Below are 22,849 nucleotides of genomic sequence, written 5' to 3' on the forward strand. Positions count from 1 at the left end.
GGTGTACACAATGCATGATTATGTTTCTGATCAGACTTACTTATAACCCACTGATCGTTTGTATTTGTTGTTGTAACTACGACTCTAGCCTTACATCCTGTTCTTGTGACTGGCGTATGAGCACGTTGACGATCAACAGTATTGACTTTTGATACTCGAAACCCTTCTTTGGAACAACAAAATTCTTGTGTCTTCACATTCCCTTCCACGTCAAGCCGTGTTGTTCCCTTACGTGCACTAAACCCATGTTCCCGTGTGAATCCCTTGTAAAAGTACCAAGCTTGATCACGTGAACATAAGAGCTGACCAACCAATCTGTCAGATTCATCAACATTATGTACTTCATGGCATTCCTCGGTTGGCTTAACATTGTCTACATCAGTATTATCCATGGCAAAAATTTTGTTGTGCAAGTTCAGTAGTCCAGGAGTTTGATGGAGATGTAAGTAAAGGTTCATTTTGAACATGTTTCAGTCGTGCTGCTTTCAATAAGATGTGGTATTGGTAGTGGTAGTTAAAGGGTGGGTACAACATTAAATTCGCAGTACATATTTAGGTATGTACAATAACTACAAGTATCGACCCAAAAAACATCAAAACCAATAATTATAATGTAATAGGTAAATTAACAATGTAACAAGTATCGACCCAAATTAATATTATTTTATAAAATATCAAAACAATCAAATAATTTTTTGTGTAAATGAAATTATTAAATTAATATTGTAGGTGGAAAACATGAAACACTATTAAAAAAAATTGAAACATAAAGTTTAACTTTGAAAAAAGTATCGATCCTTTTATAAAAAGTATGGACACTTTCAATATAATAGGTAAAAATATGATGTAATAGGTAGCGCTTATATAATAATAGGTAGCGTTTATATAATGTAATAGTAGTGCTTATATTGTAAAATATTATCTTTTTTTTATAAAAGTGTCCATACTTATTTCACTGTGGAAAACATTAATTTAAGGTTATCTTTTGAGTGAGTTTTAAGATATCAATTTAGTAATTATATGTATCTAATGATTTATTTTTTATGTTACGGTATATATTATCATTAAATTAAAAACAATAAACATATATTTACATATTTATTATTATCTTTGGTTAATATTGTTAAATTTAAATTTTAAATATTATTTTATAAAATATCAAAACAATCAAATATTTTTTTGTGCAAATGAAATTATTAAATTAATATTGTAGATGGAAAACATGAAACACTATTAAAAAATTGAAACATAAATTACATAACTTTAAAAAAAGTATCGAACCTTTTTATAAAAAAGTATGGACACTTTCAACATATTATAATGTAATAGGTAAATTTGCAATGTTATCGGTATAAATATACCGGTTTACTTATAAAATAGGTCAATATAAGCGCTACCTATTACATTATATAAGCGCTACCTAATATGTTATTGTACTTTATAATATTTCCGGTTAAATAATATAACATAACCGGTCTAAATTTTAACCGGTTACTTGTTTAACCGGTCACGTCGTATATTAGCCGTTTTTTAGGCGCCGCACTACAGAACTACCCCCAATAACCGACTCCATTAGGGATAAACATAATCTTTAATGTTAGAGAGATAAATTTGTAAAATTGTATGAATGAGCAAATTTATAAATTTTTAGAAAGAATAAAATTAAATTATTAATTAAAAATATATATATTAATTTTAAATTTTCAATGAACGACTATTTACCTGATTTTCTTGGATCCATCCCTAATTTTGTTGATTGTTTGCAATTACAACCAAAAACTCTCCAAAATCCAAAGTTTCACATTATACAAATAGATTTAAACTCTATTACAACTAAGAACTCTCCAAACTCTAATGCATCTCACAGTACCCTATTACATTACGATTGAATTTCTATTTATAGCTTTAAACCTTAAAATTATACATGATTAGAAAAAATAAACTAAAATGAGCTCATAGAATAGTTTAAGTGACGAAAGTAAGTGCTGTTATATTTCAAAATTTTAAGTCCAAACAATTATATATATACTTTGTATCTTTGAAAATGAACTCATGGAGTGGTTCAAACAATGGATTTAGCTTAACTTTAATATAATCAATATTTTTGAAAAATATTTGTAGGTTATTTTACTGCATGTATTAAAAGTTGTGATTATATTTTTAATAATTAGATATAATAATTATCTTGACCAACTCATTCTTATTCATAAATCGAAAGATGTCGGATAATTAAATATGTATGATCTCACATTTTCCTATTTATTATATAACATGTTAAATGAAATAAATTCAATCAAAAATTTTAATAATATTTAATGTAAAAAATAAAATAAAAATCATCAATAGTGTGATCTTATTAAAATAAATTATACATGAATTAAAATATTTTTAAAATTAAGATAAGAAAATAATTTCAAGCCTGAGATGACTATCCAGCTCAATTGGTAGAGCACAAGGTTCTTAACCTTGAGGTTGTGAGATCGAGTTCTACGGAGGACATTTCATAATTCGGAGGTCTTCTACGGAAGCTGCTCTCAATCTGGTGTTGGGCAGCCTACTATCTTACCTCCCCCTTACCCCATTACATATGGGAACAAGGGACAACCATTTTTAAAATAATTTCAACCCTATAAAATAATGAATAATCTTATTGTCATTTTAATATTCTTAATATGAAGATTTTAATATTCTAGCTTATTACCATTTTAATTTGAAATAATTTTAAAAATTAATATTTTTATTTTTACTTCCTCTAAATTTTACTTTCCTTATCTAATAAACTTATAAATTATTTTTATTTTATTCATTGTTTTACCATTTAAAATAGTTCAGTTTTTTCCCCAAATTTATTACACTCCCGGTAAGCTAATTATTTTTCACACATTAGTAAAAGAATAAAATATTTTTCTACTACCATGCTTTTAATCTTATAAATTTAAACATATTTGATAAACTGAAAAAATAAGTATTAAAAGATTAAGTATTGAATTTAAATTTAAAATTTATTTATTTATTGTTTAAAATTAAATATTAGATATAATTAGATTTTTTTATAAATATAAATTTATATTTATATTTTTATATTTATCATAAAATATAATTTTAATTTTAAAATGTTAAACATACTCAAATATTAAATTATTAAAATTTGATTATTTTTCAATAATATATTAAACAAGCCCAAAATCTCCATTTTCCAATATACTGACGGTGTCTATAATTAGCAATATTTGGGTATTAAATAAGTTCTTTTTTCTTGTTTCATTTTGCAACTCATTTGAGCCTAAATTTAACGTCATAAGTTAAAAAAAAAGCGTGGACAGTAACAATAACTCGGTAAATTTTACTACAAATAGATTAGATTTCAATAAAGTTGTTTGTAGATTTTGTTTTCAGAATAAAATAGGGAGTCCTGGAGATCCCAGTTGAACTTTTTATTGTTACTGAAGTATTATAAGGTTCATAATTTGCCAGTAAATATTTGAAGTTGATCGGTGAAACAAGTTTTACTGCAAAGTTATCGGGGCGAGAGTCTCTTACAACAAAATGTTTTTAATTACTGGACCAAAGAAATGTTTAATTAAATCATGCAATTAATTTTAATTTATATAACGAGACCTTGTGAAATTATCCATCTAGAATAGTTGATTTTTATTTAATCAGTTTTGAAATTTAAATAAAATTTTAGGAATTTCGATTAAAAAATTCCATCTTAATCCTCTTTCCTTTGCCTATTTGAATGATCACTACGATAATATAAGAGAGGATCAGTTTTTTTTTCTCTCCAGCTTTTTCATGAGCTCTGTCTCGATTGGATCCTTGCCAAAAATTGCTTACATTTCTTACAGTATCAAAGGGAGCTGCAAATCGCCTTAAAGAAAACAAGGGAAAGAAAGGGTTTTCTACATTAAACAAAGGGAACATTTCTTCTAAAATCTCCAGTTGATGAAATTTCGCTAATTTTGAGGCTGATTTTGAGCTCTTTCCCCATTTCTAATTCTGCTCCCGCAAACAAGGTACCTGCCCCATTGTGTGTGTTTTCCAACAGTTCAAATTTGTTTGATCACTATGATTTCTGATTTCCAAATATTTGATCCCGCATGGGTTTTGCTCATTTTATTCTGGGGTTGCATTAGATTTTACTTTTTTTTTATAATTCGATTTTATTACTAAATATCAATATAAAACAGTTTGTTCAAAAATACAAACAATATCTATTTACAGCAGAACAAAATTCAACTATTTAATACCTCAATGATTACAAAATAGTATTAACACTATCATTCTTATTAATACTTCTACCCCTTAATTAGATAGCAACAATATATTTTACAGCATAGAGTAATGCTTCAAAATTATGGGAGCATCCTGAAATAACCTCAGTTTTTTTTTTTTCTTTGTATGGAAATTATTTCACTTCCCTTAATTTTCTTCCTTTTCTAGCTTCACTCTTAGAATCATTCAAGAAGCGACTTCTCCTTCTTGTTCTTCCTTTCGAGGTTTAAATTTTGATTTTCTAAGAATTTCAGTTTCAGAATGGATTATGGATTTAGTATCTTAAAATCGGGAAAAGTCTCATTTTTTATCTTATTTAAGTGCAGAATGTCATTGGTTAATCTAAAACCGTTTCGCGGTTGTCCTTTCAAGACTCAACGTTGGTTTAGAAGAATATTACTGGTTAACTTGATTCGGAGAGTGATCTGAGTGCGATATTTTTTTCTTTTTGGTTTCAACCTTAACTTCACCGAGTTATTTCTTGAAACTCTGCCTTATTTTCCCTCATCTGGCTTACTGTTGGGATTTCAGGTTAGTAAAATGCCACGGCCTCTGCATCGAGGTGTATCTGGTATTCGGGTCTCAGGCAACAGCAATGATTTTTGGGATGCCCAAGTGAAGGATAAAACAGAAAAGGTTCTTGTCACCGAGAGTGGTTTAGCATCTGATCCCTTAAGTGTTGGGTCTCCTAGAAGCCGGCATAGGTTAACAATGCTGTGTTTGAAGTTAAGTTTAGTTGTTATTGTGATTCTTGCTCTTACCGAATCATTTTGGTGGGCGATCTCCATTTCAACATCATCTAGAGGTCATATATTTCGTGGTTATAGGCGACTTCAAGAGCAGCTTGTTTCTGATTTGTGGGATATAGGGGAGCTTTCTCTTTGTCCTTCAAGGTTGAAAGAGATAGATTTCTGTCCTGAAGAGTCTGAAAATTATATCCCTTGCTTTAATGTTTCAGAGATCTTGCTTTGGGTTATTCTGATGGTAACGAGTACGAACGACTGTGTGGGCATGGGTCAAGGCAAAGTTGTTTAGTTCTTCCACCTGTGAACTATAAAATTCCTCTCAAGTGGCCAACTGGGAGAGATGTCATTTGGGTTGCAAATGTTAAAATTACTGGTCAAGAGGTATTTTCCTCTGGTAGTTTCACCAAGAGGTGAGTGGATATTTCTCTTGTCAATTAACTTTTGTGTCTAATTGATTTCATCTACCTCCCTTTTCCCCTTACCCATATTTTTCCCCTTTATAAATGTGTTTCTACAACTCTTCGCTTTGTGCTATTGCAGAATGATGATGCTGGAGGAAGACCAGATTTCTTTCCGTTCAGCATCACTCATGTTTGATGGTGTGGAAGATTATTCTCATCAGATTGCTGAAATGATTGGACTGAGAAATGAATCTAACTTCATACAAGCTGGGGTAAGCTGAAATTTTCCATGGAACATACATGTTGAGCTCCCAATTGATTTATTGTTAATGATACTTTTTGCTTGCTCATTGCAACTAGAGTACCATCATTCCATTTACATTCTTTTGCATAGCAAAAGCAGTTAATGTTTCTTCTCCCAATACCTGAACTGAATTTAAGGCTACCGCTGTTGCAGATAAGAACCATCTTGGATATAGGATGTGGTTATGGTAGCTTTGGAGCTCATCTCTTTTCCAAACAGCTCTTAACCATGTGTATTGCGAACTACGAGTCATCAGGCAGCCAAGTTCAACTCACTCTCGAAAGGGGCCTTCCTGCAATGATTGGTTCTTTTAATTCAAAACAATTGCCATATCCATCTCTTTCATTTGATATGCTGCATTGTGCACGCTGCGGTATTGAATGGGATGAAAAAGGTATCAACTAACAGTTTCAACTTTGCTGGTGTAGAATTTGTTTCTTTCCTCATCAATTCATCCTCCAACCATCCTGATTTGTTATAATTTCTCATGTAAATAGAATCATTTTGTGTTGAGACGTCGACATAGGGCTAGAATCATCATTAGTGTCGGACAGAAAAAGGTTCGGCTATATATTCTGTAACAAAAGTTCCCAAATGATTGTTTTAGATGCATTTCTTAGCAGTTAGTACCCGCTAGTTGATGGATAATTTAACAGAATACACGAATTTCTGGGTCAATTTCCATTTTACTGCTTAAAGTTATATTTATTTGTCGCACATTCACCAAACCTCATATTTGCTAATTCGAATTTCTTATCATACATTGGCTCCTGAAAGTGAATTCTGTCAATATTTTTTGAGTTTAAGCTGGTTATAATTTGACATTTATGCCAAAATGTTTGCTACAGATGGTATTTTCTTGATTGAAGCTGATAGAGTTCTAAAGCCCGGTGGATATTTTGCATGGACTTCACCTCTTACGAACGTTCATGGTTTTCATCGTAACAAAGAGATGCGGAAAAGGTGGAACTCTGTTCGTTATTTCGCAGAAAATATCTGCTGGGAGTTGATATCACAACAAGATGAAACTGTTGTCTGGAAAAAGACCACTAAAAAGAGTTGTTACAATTCCCGGTAAGACAATTTTCTCAAAAATTGTGAATCCAGAAATCCTTATTACTCGACTGTACTACATGGTCTTGATATTTTTATTATTCATGCATGTGTCCAGGAAGCCTGGTTCTGGTCCTTCTATATGTAGCAAAGGAGAAGATGTGGAATCTCCATATTATCGACCTCTTCAAAATTGTATAAGTGGAACAAATAGCCGCCGATGGATTCCTATTGAGGAGAGGGTAACATGGCCTTCTAGATTTAATTTGAACAAGAATGAACTAGCACTATACGGTAATTAGATGTTGCAAGGTTATGTTAGAAGTCGATTCCAAAGAGCAACGATGACAGAAATTTCTGACTGCCAATTTGATTTATATGTTTTATCAGGTATACACCCACAAGAACTCAATGAGGACACTGCACACTATAAAACAGCTATTCGTAGTTATTTGTCTCTTCTGTCACCCCTCATATTCTCAGATCATCCAAAGAGACCTGGTGAAGAGGATCCTTCTCCACCTTATAACATGCTCAGGAATGTGCTAGACATGAATGCTCGCTATGGTGGTTTTAGTGCCGCATTACTTGAAGCAGGGAAGTCTGCCTGGGTCATGAACGTAATTCCAACAAGTGGACCCAACTACCTTCCCCTGATTCTTGATAGGGGCTATATTGGCGTATTACACAATTGGTGATTCTCTCCTCTAGCTATAACTTTTTCTTTGTTGTGATGTTGTTCAATATGTTATTTATATGAAGCTGGAATATGAGCCACCATCTTATGGAAGTATCTTTATATGAAGCATGCTAAGAGCCGTCTTATAGTCTGGTCTCCTCTGTAATCAGCTTTAGCTCAGAGTAAACTAAAAAAATCAACAAATGAAGAATGTATTTTCATATTCAGACTTGAAGCAAACTTGCTAAACGATAACTATTTTGTTAAAGTCTGATGTCTTTACCGAAACTCGAGTTTGAGCTAGGACATCATATTAATCAATTAGGTTCATAGTTGATTAACCCACACATCTTATAATACTTTTTTGTGCGACCTATGCCTTTCCTTTTCTGTTTCATGTTTTATACGTCTTATAACCCATCTGTATCATTTTTAGGTGTGAAGCATTTCCAACATATCCTAGAACTTATGATATGGTGCATGCGGAAGGACTTCTATCCCTTGAGACTAGTCAACATCGCAGGTGCACCATGCTTGATCTTTTCACTGAGATAGACAGGTTGCTTCGTCCAGAGGTACTGAACCAAAGCTATCATTTATTTAATCACGCTACATTTTAGTTCCCTTTGTGGTTACCTCATACCATTTGTCTATTCCTGATCAGTGGATTAAGTTCTGCTTGATGTGTTATTACTAGCCACACTTTTCTCTTGATTATAGCCTATAATCAACACAAAGTAAAGGAAGAAAAAAAAAACAAGCAAGCAGTTATTTATTTGGTTTTCTCCGTAACTGTAGATAATTTGAGAACTTTTGTTGTTACTTTTCTCTTGTAGAGAGATTTGAATGCATGTAGGAACATTTGTGTCTGTGACAATAATTGCATGGCAGGTTAAGATTTGATTGAAATTAAGAGATCAAATGACCAGAGAATCGCTTGTTCTATCAATAGGACTCAAAGAAGCATTTGTATAAAGTCGTATGCATTCAGCAGTCTCATGTTACTTTTCTACAATGTTCTGATATTTAATTAATTGTACTGCAGCAGATGATCTCATCATAGTTAGGGATACATTTTGGTCTTTTATTTAATAAAAACTAGTGCTTGACGTGTTCTAGAAACATGATCCACACTTTTGTACCATGCAAACAGCTATGTATATGTTAAATTTATCAACTCTGAGTGGACCTTCTGAATGCTACCGATGTTTTCTGCTATGTTTTAACGCATTCAGTGGTTGATGCAGGGTTGGGTAATAATTCATGATACCGCTCCTCTTATTGAAAAGCTAGAGCTCTAACCGTGCAGTTGAAGTGGATGCGAGAGTCATAGAACTCGAAAGCAACAGTGATGAGACTCCTTATCTGTCAGAAACCATTCTTTAAGAGACAAGCGACAAGCTAAGAGCAATTTCTAGAGAAACCCAAAGTTTTCCGAGTCTTGGTTATTCAAATTCATTTTGTGCATTTTGAACAGAAAGAAAGAAGAAAGCAGGAAAAGATAGTAGATGAAAACGAAACCGAAAGCCGTAAGGCATGCATATGGTACCAAAATTGGAGGCGCCATTGCAAGTGAGAGTATAGATCAGGTAATTATGCCTTTGTCTCATTATTACTCTACAAACACATGATTTAAGGTTGGGGAAAAAGGTTTACAGATTAAGCTTCTAGCTGTGCAGCATAGAGTAAAAGAGAAAAAAGAGAGAGAATTGCTTGTAAGTGCATTTATGATGAAAATTTATAATTCATCTTAAGTTTGTCTACCGGATCAATATAGTGCATGGTGTTATTGATCAGAATTGAATTGAGAATTGGTTGAGAATCGTTTTTTCATTTTGGATTTGATCTTATATTATCAGTTGAATATCCTGAATTGAGTTCAGTGTTCTTATTGCCCCCAACTTATGTTAAAAATTTAGCAACAGTGAAAGAGTTTAATTATCTAATCCATAGAAACAGATTCCGTGCATCAACACTTGGTTATACCTCACAATAACTTAAATCAATTACCGATAAACAACTCCAACATAACAATAGAAATGTCTGCATAGAAAACGCCAAACTTTCTAAATGGTCACACACTCACAAAGCAAAATGAAGGGAAAACAAATAAAAAGTTCACATAACTTTCCGGGGAAATTACGGGTAAAATATCTAACGGGATGAAGAAGCCTCTGCAGGTGACTTCAGAGATGATTGATAACGACTTCGGCTGTTTGATTTATTCTTCTTCTTCTTCTGCCCAATTCCCATATTGCCTCTATGCACACTGGAGGATGTCGAACCACTTTGTGTTGCTCTTTTTGATGCTTTTCTTCTAGAGCTCCAACTGCCACTTCCTAGTGCAGCTTTGGCGACACTATCACTGAGCAGTTCCCTTGCCCTTTGTGGTTTAATGGGTTGCTTGTTCAGGTATACAAGCTTAGGGAGTAAGCTACAAACTGCCTTTCGCAGTTGGTCATTGCTAATGTTGCTCTGAATTGGGTTTCCCAACAGATTCAGTGCTTGCAATGAGTTGTAGTTTGCAACAAGCTGGCCCAGTGCCTTCGTTGTTGTTATTTTGTTGAAGCTCAGATCTAAGACTGTTAACTTCAAGAACCTATGTAGCCCCTCCACATCACTCATCTTGTTCCCAGCAAGGTACAGTTCTTTGATCAGCGTGCAGTTTGACAACCCTGGCATCATTAAACACACACGAAATGAACTTCTAGAACTGCATGCAAGTTGTTCAGGAAAAGGATTTCATAAAACAGGTTCGTTAACGAATTAGTTACCATGTCCAATCCGAGCAATGCGGTTACAACTAAGGTCAACAACTCGCAATCGAGTTAATTCTCTAAGTCCTTCAATGGTGCTGATCTTGTTTCTTGACAAGTTGAGTATGTGAATACCCTTTGGCAGTGATCCAGGAGTAATATGGGCTGCCGAAAAAGCAAGAGACATAATCATGCACCAGAGTGCAAACTGTGAACTAGATATCGTCTTAAATGAAGATCAAGTTCCATCAAGAACTTACTTATAAAATTGTTTGACAAATTGACGACCGAAGGCTGGAGAAACCTGAGATGATTGGAATGGCTTTCAAACCTATTCCTGATATGTGTGCAACAGTTGAGGAAGAATTGAGAGTCTGAATAACACTGTTGGCATGTAATATCTCCTCAGACGAATTGATATTCGAACGGTGAGGTAAGTGGGCTGTGCTTCTTGCTGGTGATTTACCAGTGTCTGGAGAAGGTGGAAATGAGATGCACTCTTCATCATTTACATCATCAGCAGGCTGAGCAACTTGGGTTTCGAGATCTCTCACCCACTCATCTACTCTTGTGTATGATGACAATGGAGTAGGGAATGCAACCCATTGGTTCTGAGGCCATAAACTTGAAATTCCACTATGAAAACCATTCCAGCTCTGATTGTCATGGCAGTTTCCAGTGAAGTCTTTGTTCAAGGACTCTCCTGTAAACGATCCCGGTGATTCCATCTTGCTTGATTTCATTGCTTGATGTAGCTCAATTGTATCTGAAGAGTACCCACCTAGCTGGTTCGAAGTAGCAGCAATAGGAACATGTTGCGGTCTGGTCATCCAATTGTGAGAGTTCCGGTGGCTCCACAGCAACAATTTCCACCACAGCCTTCTGCTTCTGGAAGGAAGAACTTGACTGGAAGAATGTTTTTCCAACATCACTCGGTCTGCACTGTAATGAGTCATCACAGAAGCAGGGCTATTGGGATTACAATTTTCTATCACTCGTGCAGACAACTGCAATTCTTCAAATGACTTGGATGAAGGCAACTGATCAGATACCATTCTTAGCACATCCCTTGCCCCCAAATCTGAACATGAGCGCTTAAGCTTCGGTGAAGCCCAGAACTCAACCCTCCTCATCCCAGGATCACTAATATGTCCACTTTGGACCATGTCAACATCATTCGCTGCTGAGTACATAAAGTCCTTTGCTTCAGTTTCAAATGAATCTGAAGAAGCCACCCTTTTGGTCCCGAAATCAAATTCTTCACTTGAGTTAGTCACATGGGCTTGGAGATCAAAGTCAGAAAACTCTCTCTTAATTGAGGTATTCTCTTCATGTTCATCTTCCCCTTCATATGCGTTCTCTACTGCTTCACATCCAAAAGGACTCTCATGGTTGATCACATTGACATTGCAATCCTCCTTGAAGCCAACAGGCACAGGGACTGTAAAAGTTGTTGATTTCAATTCGCCGCTCTCGAAAGGCTGCACCTGTTGTTCGAGCTTAATCTGAAGTGTGCTACCTTTCTTTTGTTCATCATCTTTTGATGATGCATCATCCCCCTACAAGTAAACAGATCCAAGAAGATCAGATGAAGAAGGAAGTCGTTACATACACAAATTTGAAGCATCATGTAAATTTTTTAAAGCCCTATCTCACCTGATCTTTCTTTATCTTCGCAATCAGTGCTTTGAAACAATTGAATATCACCATTTTACGAAGTACCTGGTCAAAATCTCAAAGAAGCCTGAATGTATATGCACCGTTTATTTAGTTCTTCCTCTTGAACTTATATCAGTATACGCTCACATCTCTAACCGATCCTAATGAAGCTTTAATAATTAAACTCGAGTTTGCAAAGATCACATCGGAGAGTAATTGTTCAAATGTTAGCCATAATCAACAGGAAGGCACCACACCAACGACCGAGTGCAACCGGATGGTGAATGAACATTGGAAATGAAAGGGCCGATGCCTTCTCCGGCTCGAGAAGGTCTCACTAGATTGTCGGCCAGAGTTGAAAGCCCAGCTTCTCTTCAGAAGCTTCACTGAATCCGTCTTTTAAATCTCTCCTGTTTAAGAACATAGCAACCGGTTGGCTAAGAAAACTCCAAAACTCCTTTAACGAAAGATGAAATGTCAGATTGCCTTATTAATATAACATAATCCCAAAACCCCATTAATGAAAGAATATCGAGGAAGACCTTTTCTTCTTCTTTTCCAAATTCTCTCTCTTAAGAAACAAAGTCAAATCAAATGAACCCCATTGCAAACAAATGAATTAAAACATTGTCAGGACTCAGATTCTTAATAGAAAACTTGGATCTAGAATGCACATAAAGTTTCTGGCACGGATAATTTACAACTTAGAAGGAACAAAAGAAGAAACGAAAGTAGAAAGTAACCTGTTGAAGCTAAACTCCGCCAGATTGTTGATCAAGACAAAGTAATCTTTAAAAACGTTTCTCTTGATATCAACGAAGAAGATTCCCAGCTTTAGATCTTCTTATAAAGGAACAGCAGACCATTTGAGAACAAGGTGGTGGCGGAGGGCGTAAATAGCTGAACGGAAAATAATAGAGAAGAGACTGGAAATACTCAGCGTGTTGACAGCTAAAGTAATATAGTATAGGGTAAATTATAAATCTGAATTTTACTCTCTCTCATATTTTATTTATTATCTTTAAATTTTTTTAAATTTTTTACTAAACTTAATATATTGAATTTTTATGTCATTCAGTCGTTTTCTCACTAACGACGTTATACATGTGTTGTTATACAGATGTAAAACGATATTATTTTGATGAAAATTTTAATTTTTTTAAAACGACGTCATTTTAACACTTTTAACTATTTAATGGGATAAAAAACTTAAGATAATAAATTTAATGGTAAAAATAAAAAAAAATAAAAATTTAATGAGCAAAATGAGAGAGAATAAAATTCAGTGATAAAATTTGTAATTTACCCTATAATATTACACTACGCGCATGGTTTAATGGTTATGGCTACCCTTTTAAAAAATATTTATAACTCGACACTTCTCGCTAGTGTACGGACATTCTCATCATTCTTTTTGACTGAATGGAAAAGGATTTATGGAAATTATGTCCACGTTGGATGGGTTGTTAGCATGCGGTGTTCCCCAGTAGTGGAAAATTAAAGATAATGATGGAGTTATAACAAATCAAGCAGCAGTTTCGTACGAGATTTGACGTTACGGACATACGGTTTAAGAGTTTCGTAGGACTCTCTGCCTTTGCGGTGCTGAATTTGGTTCGGTGATCGCTGCTTTTGACTAAAAGAAGCTTACGTACATTTCCCCAACTCAATTAGAAGAAACATTTTTGTGGCAATTGTATTGGGTTTTTTTTTACTCGGAATTTCATGTAAAATCTACTTTGATTATTGGGTTTTCACTCTTGGGATAACTTGTGGAGAAAATGGAGAATTGATGAAACGACAATGCTACCGTAGACTGCACTTATCAGAGTACTGACCCTATTGCCAGGTTGCCATCATCATTTCTCTCTCTCAGATAGATGATTGGGACAGCCAATTTGGTTTGTCCTAGACATTGCCGTGCAATTTCACCCCATCTTTCAACCGTTCTTTTATTTTTCTCTGATTCCCACTTTGTTTTGGTTTTATCGTAAAAAAAAAGTGTTTAAATTATGTTTTATTTTAAATATTTTTTATTAAAATATACGTAATGTTTTATCATTATTTAAGATTCATTTAATTATTTGTTAAAAATATTATTTTATTCGTTAAAAATTATTTATTATTGATAAGTTTTTCAGTTATATAATTATTCTATTATTATATTTTCAAATTGAAATAATAAAATGAAAAATAGTTTTTAAAATTGCATGAATGCTTTTATGTCCAAATAGATGCATTTTTAAGATCAAAGTAATTTACAATGATTTTCAAACTTAAAATTTTCATGTATAAAAAAATAAAAAAATATATATCAAAGTTAAAGTATTTGAAATTAATTTTGGAATTAATAGTTTATATTAATATTCAAAATAATTTCTCATTTTTCATCTTCTTATAATTTCATTTTTATTTATTTATTAAATTAAATTTTAAAAATAAGTTATGATAAAGATGAACCTATGCCATGTTATATTTGATATATTGAACAATAAATATTTCAATAAACCTAATATATAAATTTTAAAATCTCGAATAAAATGTAATATTATTTTAATTGAAAAAATATCTTAATATCTAAAACAAAACTAATACATTAATACTTAAAGAAAATTCTCTCTGATGTGATATCTCAAAATAATTACCTGGATTTTATGAACCGCGAAATCAGCATAAAGGTAAGATCAACAATTCAATTATCGTCTCTATCAACACTGCCCTCGCACGATCAACCATGATTCTTCTCAATCTTCACAAAACCAAACGGATCAGAATATATAAATATATATAATCTATTTTCAAATATTAGTTAATCATTGAGGGTTTAGGTAATGTTTTTAGTTTAATGCATATATACCTAGCATACATGTAGATACTCAAATTTAATTTTTTTTAGAGAAAAACATTTTTTACTCTAATCATTTGATGGGTTTAGGTAATGATTTTTTTTAGTTAATTTTTATTGATTTAATCTATACTTGTAATTATTATTTGTGGGTACTAATTTAATTAATATTACTATCTAATTATGATAATTATGAGAACGTACAAAGTAATATTACTTATCGTTATTATATATTTGGCTCCATATAATATTAAAGTATTTGCTTGGAATAATATAATAAAACAAATTTGGTTAAGATGTCATTGTGATGTAAGCATGTATGGGGTTAATATAGCTCTTATATTCCTTGCACCTTTTTTTTCAAATTAAAATCAACCAATATGAGCGTTGGCTCTATAACTATTAACTAGTAACTCAACTGAACTAACTCCATAAAACTAATTAACTTGCGCATGAATTACAATGATAATGTTTGAACTTGAAAGTGCATTGTAGGATTAAACTTGAAAACATCAAAGATGTAGGGCCTTAAATTTTACAAACTCTGTGAAAAATTAAAAGTTTATTCTACGAATAACATATAAAAATTTATAATATTATCGAATACTTCATAAGATCATATAAACATGAAAAAATTGTGTTTATAAATATTAGTGAATATTGTATAAGGATTTGATTTATTAATCATTTTTTAAATGAATTGATATCAACTTAATTTATTATATTAATTCACTCAATTATTTAAATTTTTTATAAATCTAAACACAATACAAGATAGTATTTATTCAAAAAATCTCAATCTTTGATTAATAATGGCTCATATCCCTATATATATATATATATCTATATATATATATATATGCGGACGCTCAAGGGATATAAATCATTTAAAAAATAACCTCAGTGACCGAAAATGCCTTATAATATACGATTTTGACCAATTTTTTTTTGGATTTGCCAAAATGACCAACCAAATCGCAACGCGAACTCTAATTTTTCAACACAGTTTCCAAATTCGCAACGCGATTTTGAAAAATGTGTTGCGATAGTTAAAATGTGTTACGAGAGTTTGAAAAACGTGTTGTTGCGATAGTGAAAAAGTGTTGCGATAGTGAAAAATCCAAAATAAGTTTACATTTTAACTATTCCAAATTCACGTGGAGTTTGAAAAAATAAAGAATGTGTTGCGATAGTGTAAAAGATTTCCAAGCCATTTGTAAGATCTTAGTTTGAAACAATAAATAATGTGTTAAGATAGTGTAAAAGATTTCCAAGTGTTTACAATGCTCAATCCCATATAGTATTGGAAATACTATTGGGAATGGGTATTTAAGGCTTGAATTTCCCACTTCCTTGTTGAGTGGAAGAGAACAAGGGGGACTTTCGCGCACCGCCGCCGCCGCCGTCCCGTCTCGGGTCGTAGTCGTGGTCGTGGTAATATGTGTTCGACACGTCCGCACAGATACTATCTTTTTAGAGAAAATTCTTAACGAATTTGGAAAATCGCAATGCGATAGTCAAAATCGCGTTGCGAATCTGGAAACTGATTTGCGATACTGGAGATCGCGTTGCGATTTTGTTGGTCATTTTGGCAAATCGAAAAAAATTGATCAAAATCTTATATTATAAGGCATTTTCGGTCACTGTGGTTATTTTCTCTAAATCATTCGATTTTCTTTCTTTGATTTGCATATGAAGAAAATTTAAGTTAGAACCCTTGATTAAGCCCAAAAGAAAATAATTGATTAACAATTTAGCCGGTCCAAGTTAAAGAGGGCCATATCTGGATTCAAATATTTCAGGTTTAACCATTTAGATCGGTGTTAGACCGTTTGTTTCCCCCTTTCTATTAACGTTGGTAACTTGCTCTACCCATCGGTTCAATTTTATCCCAAAGCTTTTAATTTTTTTAATAGAAGAAGTTTGTTTTATTAAAAATAGAAAATATTTAAATTATAATGAAGATTTATAACTGTAATCATAAATTAAACACATAATAAGGATATTTTCCTATAATTATTTATACAAAAATTATGCACTTAATATTATAAAAGGACCATAAAAGAAAAATATTAAAAATCTAATCAAATAAACTTGAACAAAATCAAGATACGAATAGATCTAATCACATCAACAAATAAATTATAAAAGGAGATCAAACTATTAAAAGATCACCAATAAATCATAAATCAGAGTCGAACGAAATAAAAACGATACACGAACGTAAATTACATATCCAAATCCGATGTGTGATCAAAAACAAAAATAATTAACATAATAATAAATAAGTGCATCTTCGTGGCTATGTCAAATTCATTCTACCTTTCATATCCTCAGCCTGTCCGTGTACGACTTCGTTTTGCTTCTCACCGTATATCTTTTTCCTTCGATCCAAATGATTCATTAACTGGAACGCATAAAAGCCTCCATCAGCAGCTGCATTCATGCAGATTGCCCAAAATCATTTTAAATATTTTATATTCAATTAATAATTAATTGTGTCGCTTTGCAAAATAAAAATAGAAGAGTAATTTTGTGGAAAGAACTACAGGATATCCAAGAATCTGACAAAGTCTTCGGAAAAAAAGTGTGGACCCCAGTGGACTCGCAATCAGTGGTGGTCCCTTCCAGTCAACATCACTACCTCCAATGTGATCATAGTTGTCGTCAATCCAACGATCAAATTTCTCAAATCCCTCACTTGCACCGCATTGGTTGAACCTCCACCCGCAACCAACATTTTAAAACTTTTTCCAAGGGTATTTTTGACTTTTCGTTCAAAAGTCCCCTCTCGTAGAACTCAATCCGGACTGTCGATTCATCTTTCCCCATCAAACCACATCCAACGGCCAGAGAGCAAAGTACGGCATTCCTTAAAAAGTTGTTTCCCTTCGTTTCCACCTGCTTTTCCGAACCGTAAAATTTAAAAGATCGAAGACTCGGAGACACGAAGGAAGCAATGGGAAGGAAAGAGAACAACAAGTTTACGTAGCAGACTCGCCGAGCAAGCTGAAAGATATGATGGTAAATATTTTGGTGGATTTCTCTGTTTATTCGTGAGTTTTAATTTTTGTTTAATTTTTAGTCCTTTATTTTTCTCTGATTTGATCGATAGTCTTATTTCGTTTCGTTTGTCTTGTTACTTGGTTTCTAGCTTGATCTGTAGTTTAGAGAACAGTAGAGGCTTTGGTTCAGATTTGATGATAATGTACTGAAATAGGTGACGAGGTTGAGACTTGAGAATGAAAGCAAAGTATTATGATTTTCATCTGTTACAATTTAAAAGAAAACATAGCAGTAGATGGATACTAGCTTATCTAGGCATTACGAAGTTCGATTTGATAAGGCAGCTGTTAGTATTGTTGACCAATTAAAGTTAAAAACCTGTCGAGAAATGAAATGCTTGATTTTTACTTTCATGCGAAATTATTATGTTTGGATTGTTTTTATTTTTTAAATTATTGTTCATATTTTAACGAACACGGGGTTTTCTTTTATATTTGCTATTAAATTACGCACTTTAACAACTTCTGAAGAAACAAAAGTCAAACTAGCATATTTTATATAAACATTTTCATAGAAGATATATTAAGTGTTTCCTTTTATAAAGAGAAAAAAATCTGTGGGACGCCTTTCTTGTTTGTTGAAACTTCTCATTTGGAATCTTCTTTTTTAAAATTTAACATCTTATTATTTTAGAGATGGTTGAGGCAATGAAGAGTGTCGCTAGGTTGGATGTTGAGCTGACTGTCGAGGAGAGGAATCTATTATCTGTGGGATATAAGAATGTGATTGGAGCAAGAAGAGCATCTTGGCGGATACTGTCTTCAATTGAACAGAAGAGGAGGCCAAGGGTAATGAACAAAATGTGAAGAGGATAAAGGACTACAGACAGAGGGTTGAAGATGAGCTTGCAAAGATATGCAATGATAGACTCTCAGTCATGGATAAGCACCTCATTCCATCTTCATCAACAGGGGAATCAACTGTTTTCTATTATAAGATGTGATCATCTTACTTGCCGTTTATGTTTTTATGGGAGGTGCAAGTGTGATCCTTATTTTTTCCCTTTCCTTTAACAGGAAAGGAGATTATTTTCGTTATTTGGCAGAATTTAAGGCAGGAGATGATCGTAATGACACTGCTGATCAGTCACTTAAGGCTTATGAGGTGTGTGAAACTCCCCCCAAAACATTGTTTTACTTTTTCTTTTGCCTTTCATCAGCCCTTTCACCTTATTTTGATTTTGCACCAGAATTTGGGGAGTATTTATTGTTATTTATATTGTAGGTTGCTACCTCCACTGCAAGCTCAGATTTACCTCCAACTCACCCAATTAGACTTGGCTTGGCTTTGAACTTCTCTGTTTTCTACTATGAGATATTAAATTCTCCCGAGAGGTTAGAAAATAGAATGCATCTTTCTCTGTTACTTGCATGCAAACACAGGTGGTGTTTTTCTAATGTGACAATATCTGGACAGAGCTTGTCATCTGGCTAAACAAGCATTTGACGAGGCTATTGCGGAGCTTGATAGCCTGAATGAAGAATCTTACAAGGATAGCACCCTTATTATGCAGCTTCTCAGGGACAATCTTACCTTATGGACCTCCGATCTGCCAGAGGAGGGAGGTAAATGCTTTTGTGTGCATGTGTCTATAATTAATAAGTGAATATATTGTTATGGGAACATTATGATTGTTGTGGTTTACTTATTGTCTGACTCAATTTTATGTATTTATGGTTAGTTTCATGAAGCATGATCTGCTAAATATCACCTTCTGATAGTACTAGCAATTTCTATTTGACAACTGCCTCTGATAATTTCCTTCTTGCAATTATTATTTGATATTCCAGGTGAGCAATCAAAAGCAGATGAACCTCAGGCAGAGGTAAGAAACTGTTAAATTGTGAGCAATTTTTAAGTTGGAATGACCAATGATCAACCGATGACTTCTAGCTCTGGCATTTTAGATGTCTATGGTGGTGCATATCTTTATTGCTTTCCCCGTCTTTTTCTTTCTTTCAACAAATAAACTTTTTTTTCCCTGTATTTTGGCAGAGTTAATTGGATGAAAGAGTATTCTTCTAAGACGGGGCTTGTTGAGGTAGGAAATGGTCTTGCTTCTAGAGTGACCGGTGTTCAGCTCGTGGTAGTAGTACTGGGATTTGTGAGCTATGGCATGGTTCGATTGTTCATCAAACTCGTTGTATGTTTTCTCTCCTGTTTAAACATAATTAATTCTGTTTATGTTATAGGCTTATGACCTATTTTCTCATGTTAATCAGTTTTTTGTTGTCTTATCATGTTTTTCCATCAATTTCTGTCTGAGCTGCGCACTTCACTCTCTTTCTTCAGTTTATTGCTTGAATTTGATCATAAACATGGCTTAAATGTCCATTTTGTTTGAGTTCTCGGAACTTGGGGACTGATATTTATGGAGCAGCAGGATTCGATTGTGTGCTTGAACGTTTTGCAAAATTAATGACCCAGTACATTAGTGCACCGACTTTGTAAGTTATAATCACAGGCCTTTTCGATTGAACCTGATCGAGAAATGGAAAATGCAACAGTAAAGATAATTCTCCCTATGGCCATTAAATTGTTTGGAAATGGTGACAGATTGATACCATATGCAGGAGAGATGATTGAAATTAATTTGTGGAAGATGAATTTTACTAAAGAATCAATTCCTGGCAAGAATTCGTACTATGGATTCCTCCAACAAAAATAAGCATCCGATGCTCAGAAGAATGAGGAACTCTCCTTTGAATAGCTTAATAGATTCTGCGTCTCTCTGTTAACTTTGATATTTCTGATAGGTGTAATAAAACACAAAACCTCGGCGGTCTGCTCTTCAATTTCAAGGTTGTATCTTCTCTGCTCCATTGCAAGATGAAATACGGTTTTCATGGTTTGGAATGGGACATGGAGTCGACGGAGGAGCCTGCAAATCCTGCAAATCAGCTAGAAATGTTTTCAAATACCTGTAAGATTCCTTGGGCTTCTCAAACTTGAAAGCATGTCCCGCGTCCTTGATGACAACGAGGTGAGCATTATCCCCCAGATGCCTACATAATTTTTTAACAATGCCTCGATCAGCGGGAAGCCAGAAGGAAAATCATTTTGATTTTAAACTCTTTGCAAAAGATGCTAACCTTTTGAACCTGTGACCCAATTCCAATGGGAATATTTGATCATGTTCTCCCCATAAGATCAACGTGGGCTGAAAAATAATAGAACCATAAAAGTTGAATCAAACTTTGTTTACTAAAGGCATTAGAAATGAACCGTTTAAAATTAAGATGAACCTGAGAGACTTTTGGGAATGTTTGAAAATTTCCGATCTTTGGGTATTGCTCGGATCAGCTCTTTCTTCTCTTCAATATGCTCCGTACACATAACCTGCCCGTACACAAAGATAAAGAAAACCCCAGACGAAATGCTGACATGTTGAGACACCCAATTGGCTATAAACAGAGATGAGAAATTTGTGGTGGTTCTAGAGACTGAAATGGTCGTTGGTTCACTTACGTCAATGAAGTCTGCTAGCAGACAAGAAGGCACCAAACTCAAAGGAGGCGGCTTGAACAGAGAAAAACCCAGGAGTTCCTTGAGCTTCTCAGGCGTTTGGGGTACCAAAATCCGAGCAGCTTCTTCCAAATCAGATACCCTGAAAACCCCTTCCTTCAAATCTTTCTCTTCCATGCAAACCCCGGCGCAGCATATCACCACTCGTTCAACAGCCTCACTGAACTGCGCTGCCAAACTGTACCCAACAAACCCACCATAGCTGAGGCCTACCAGGCTGAGTTTCCTCACCGAGTTGGCTTCCATAACTCGCATCACGCACTGAGCCTGGAATGCGTCGGAGCGTTCAGGCCGAGTCGTGTACGAGTCCCCGAAGAAGATGAGGTCGGGTATGAAGATGTTGAAGGAAGGGATAAACTTACGGACGATGTCACCCCATTGCCACATAGCGTTGGCACCCAGTCCGTGGATGAGGAGGAGGTTAGGCTTGGAGTCTTCGAGGGTCTTTGGAACCCAACAGTGCATGACGGTGCCATCTTGGAGGTCAGTGGTGGTGGATCGAAGCCCTGCTTTGATGAAAGATGATCTGTAACGCTGGTTTCTGGCTGTGGTTAAACTGAAACACCTTGTCATTTTTTTTTCAAGGAACTGTAGAATCAATTCAACACAAAACCATTCCCGAGGGAGTGAAACGATTGTTCTCTAATCACTTGATGTGATGGATTTTGCTTTAGTTTATTACTGGGAGGGATATAGCAGTATTGAACAAATAAAATTTGTGGGTATAAAAAAGAGTTGTAATTAGATCTTGGTCGTATTAGAGAGAGGTATTAAAACTCAAAAAAAAAAGTGCAGAAGAAAGGTAAGAGTTTAAGGCATGCAAATGTAATCTGACCAACCAAAGAGATTGAAGCCATTTTTCTTCTGGTAACTTCAATTATTTATTATTTTTCTTTTCTTTTCTTTTCTTTTCTGGACATTAACTGCTACAGCCAATTGGTGTGAGTATGGCCTATGGGCATTTTGGATCACATCACATGCTTGATCAGATTGCCCCCGGGGGGGGGGGTAAATGAAATTTTAGTGTGAAATAAATAAAGAAATGGTGGTGTCGGGACCATGCCTTTTCATCATTTCATAAAAAAAATTAATTTATTTGCTCAAATTTTAAAAATATTAATATTTTAATCAGTTAATTATTAAATTTTAATGATGGTTAAAACTTTAATTATCTAAATTTAGTTGTTAATGTTAAATTTATATATTATAAGATTATAAAATAATTTACCCATTTTACTCATAAATAAGTATTTTAAAATTTTAATGGAGCCATTTTTACAATATATGTATTTTAATAAATTTTATTGATTTAATTTCTTTTTCTCATATTGAGTGTGACTAAATTTTGTATTTTTAAAGTATTTGATTTAATTTAGTATCATTTAACACAATTGGAAAAGGGCAAATATGTAAAAATCAAATTACTAAATGAAATAAGTATAAATTCATAAGGTTATAATAACAATTCATTTAACTGATATACTAATAATTTAAAATAACTAATTTTTATAATAGAATTATTTTTTAATAAACTTCGTGT

At 33.7% G+C, this 22,849-nt stretch overlaps 1 protein-coding gene and 3 pseudogenes across 1 annotated transcript; 2 read left to right on the forward strand and 2 right to left on the reverse strand.

The window, feature by feature from the left end:
* Positions 1-3,751: 3,751 nt before the first annotated feature.
* Positions 3,752-9,254, forward strand: LOC120180127 (annotated as a pseudogene).
* A 343-nt stretch (positions 9,255-9,597) lies between these two features.
* On the reverse strand, positions 9,598-12,013 carry LOC120180129 (annotated as a pseudogene).
* A 5,009-nt stretch (positions 12,014-17,022) lies between these two features.
* On the forward strand, positions 17,023-20,199 carry LOC120180295 (annotated as a pseudogene).
* An 84-nt stretch (positions 20,200-20,283) lies between these two features.
* Positions 20,284-21,950, reverse strand: LOC120180308 (2-hydroxy-6-oxononadienedioate/2-hydroxy-6-oxononatrienedioate hydrolase). The gene is made up of 5 exons (XM_039185661.1): positions 21,253-21,950; positions 21,039-21,123; positions 20,981-20,988; positions 20,877-20,944; positions 20,284-20,789 (listed from the first exon to the last, which is right to left on the reverse strand). The coding sequence occupies exons 1-5, from the start codon at positions 21,880-21,882 to the stop codon at positions 20,582-20,584; spliced, it is 999 nt and encodes a 332-aa protein (XP_039041592.1). The 5' UTR covers positions 21,883-21,950; the 3' UTR covers positions 20,284-20,581.
* Positions 21,951-22,849: the final 899 nt, after the last annotated feature.

Source organism: Hibiscus syriacus, unplaced genomic scaffold (genome assembly GCF_006381635.1).
Source record: "Hibiscus syriacus cultivar Baekdansim isolate YM2019G1 unplaced genomic scaffold, ASM638163v2 tig00112491_pilon, whole genome shotgun sequence".
Classification (NCBI taxonomy): Eukaryota; Viridiplantae; Streptophyta; class Magnoliopsida; order Malvales; family Malvaceae; genus Hibiscus; species Hibiscus syriacus.

What these genes read in the sequence shown, in the direction of transcription:
- LOC120180308 (XM_039185661.1), bottom strand. Translation starts at nt 21,882, where the DNA reads ATGACAAGGTGTTTCAGTTTAACCACAGCCAGAAACCAGCGTTACAGA. An exon ending in TGCTAGCAGACTTCATTGAC is followed by an intron (nt 21,124 to 21,252) that starts GTAAGTGAACCA and finishes GTGTACGGGCAG; the next exon opens with GTTATGTGTACGGAGCATAT. An exon ending in TTGGGTCACAGGTTCAAAAG is followed by an intron (nt 20,790 to 20,876) that starts GTTAGCATCTTT and finishes AAAATTATGTAG; the next exon opens with GCATCTGGGGGATAATGCTC.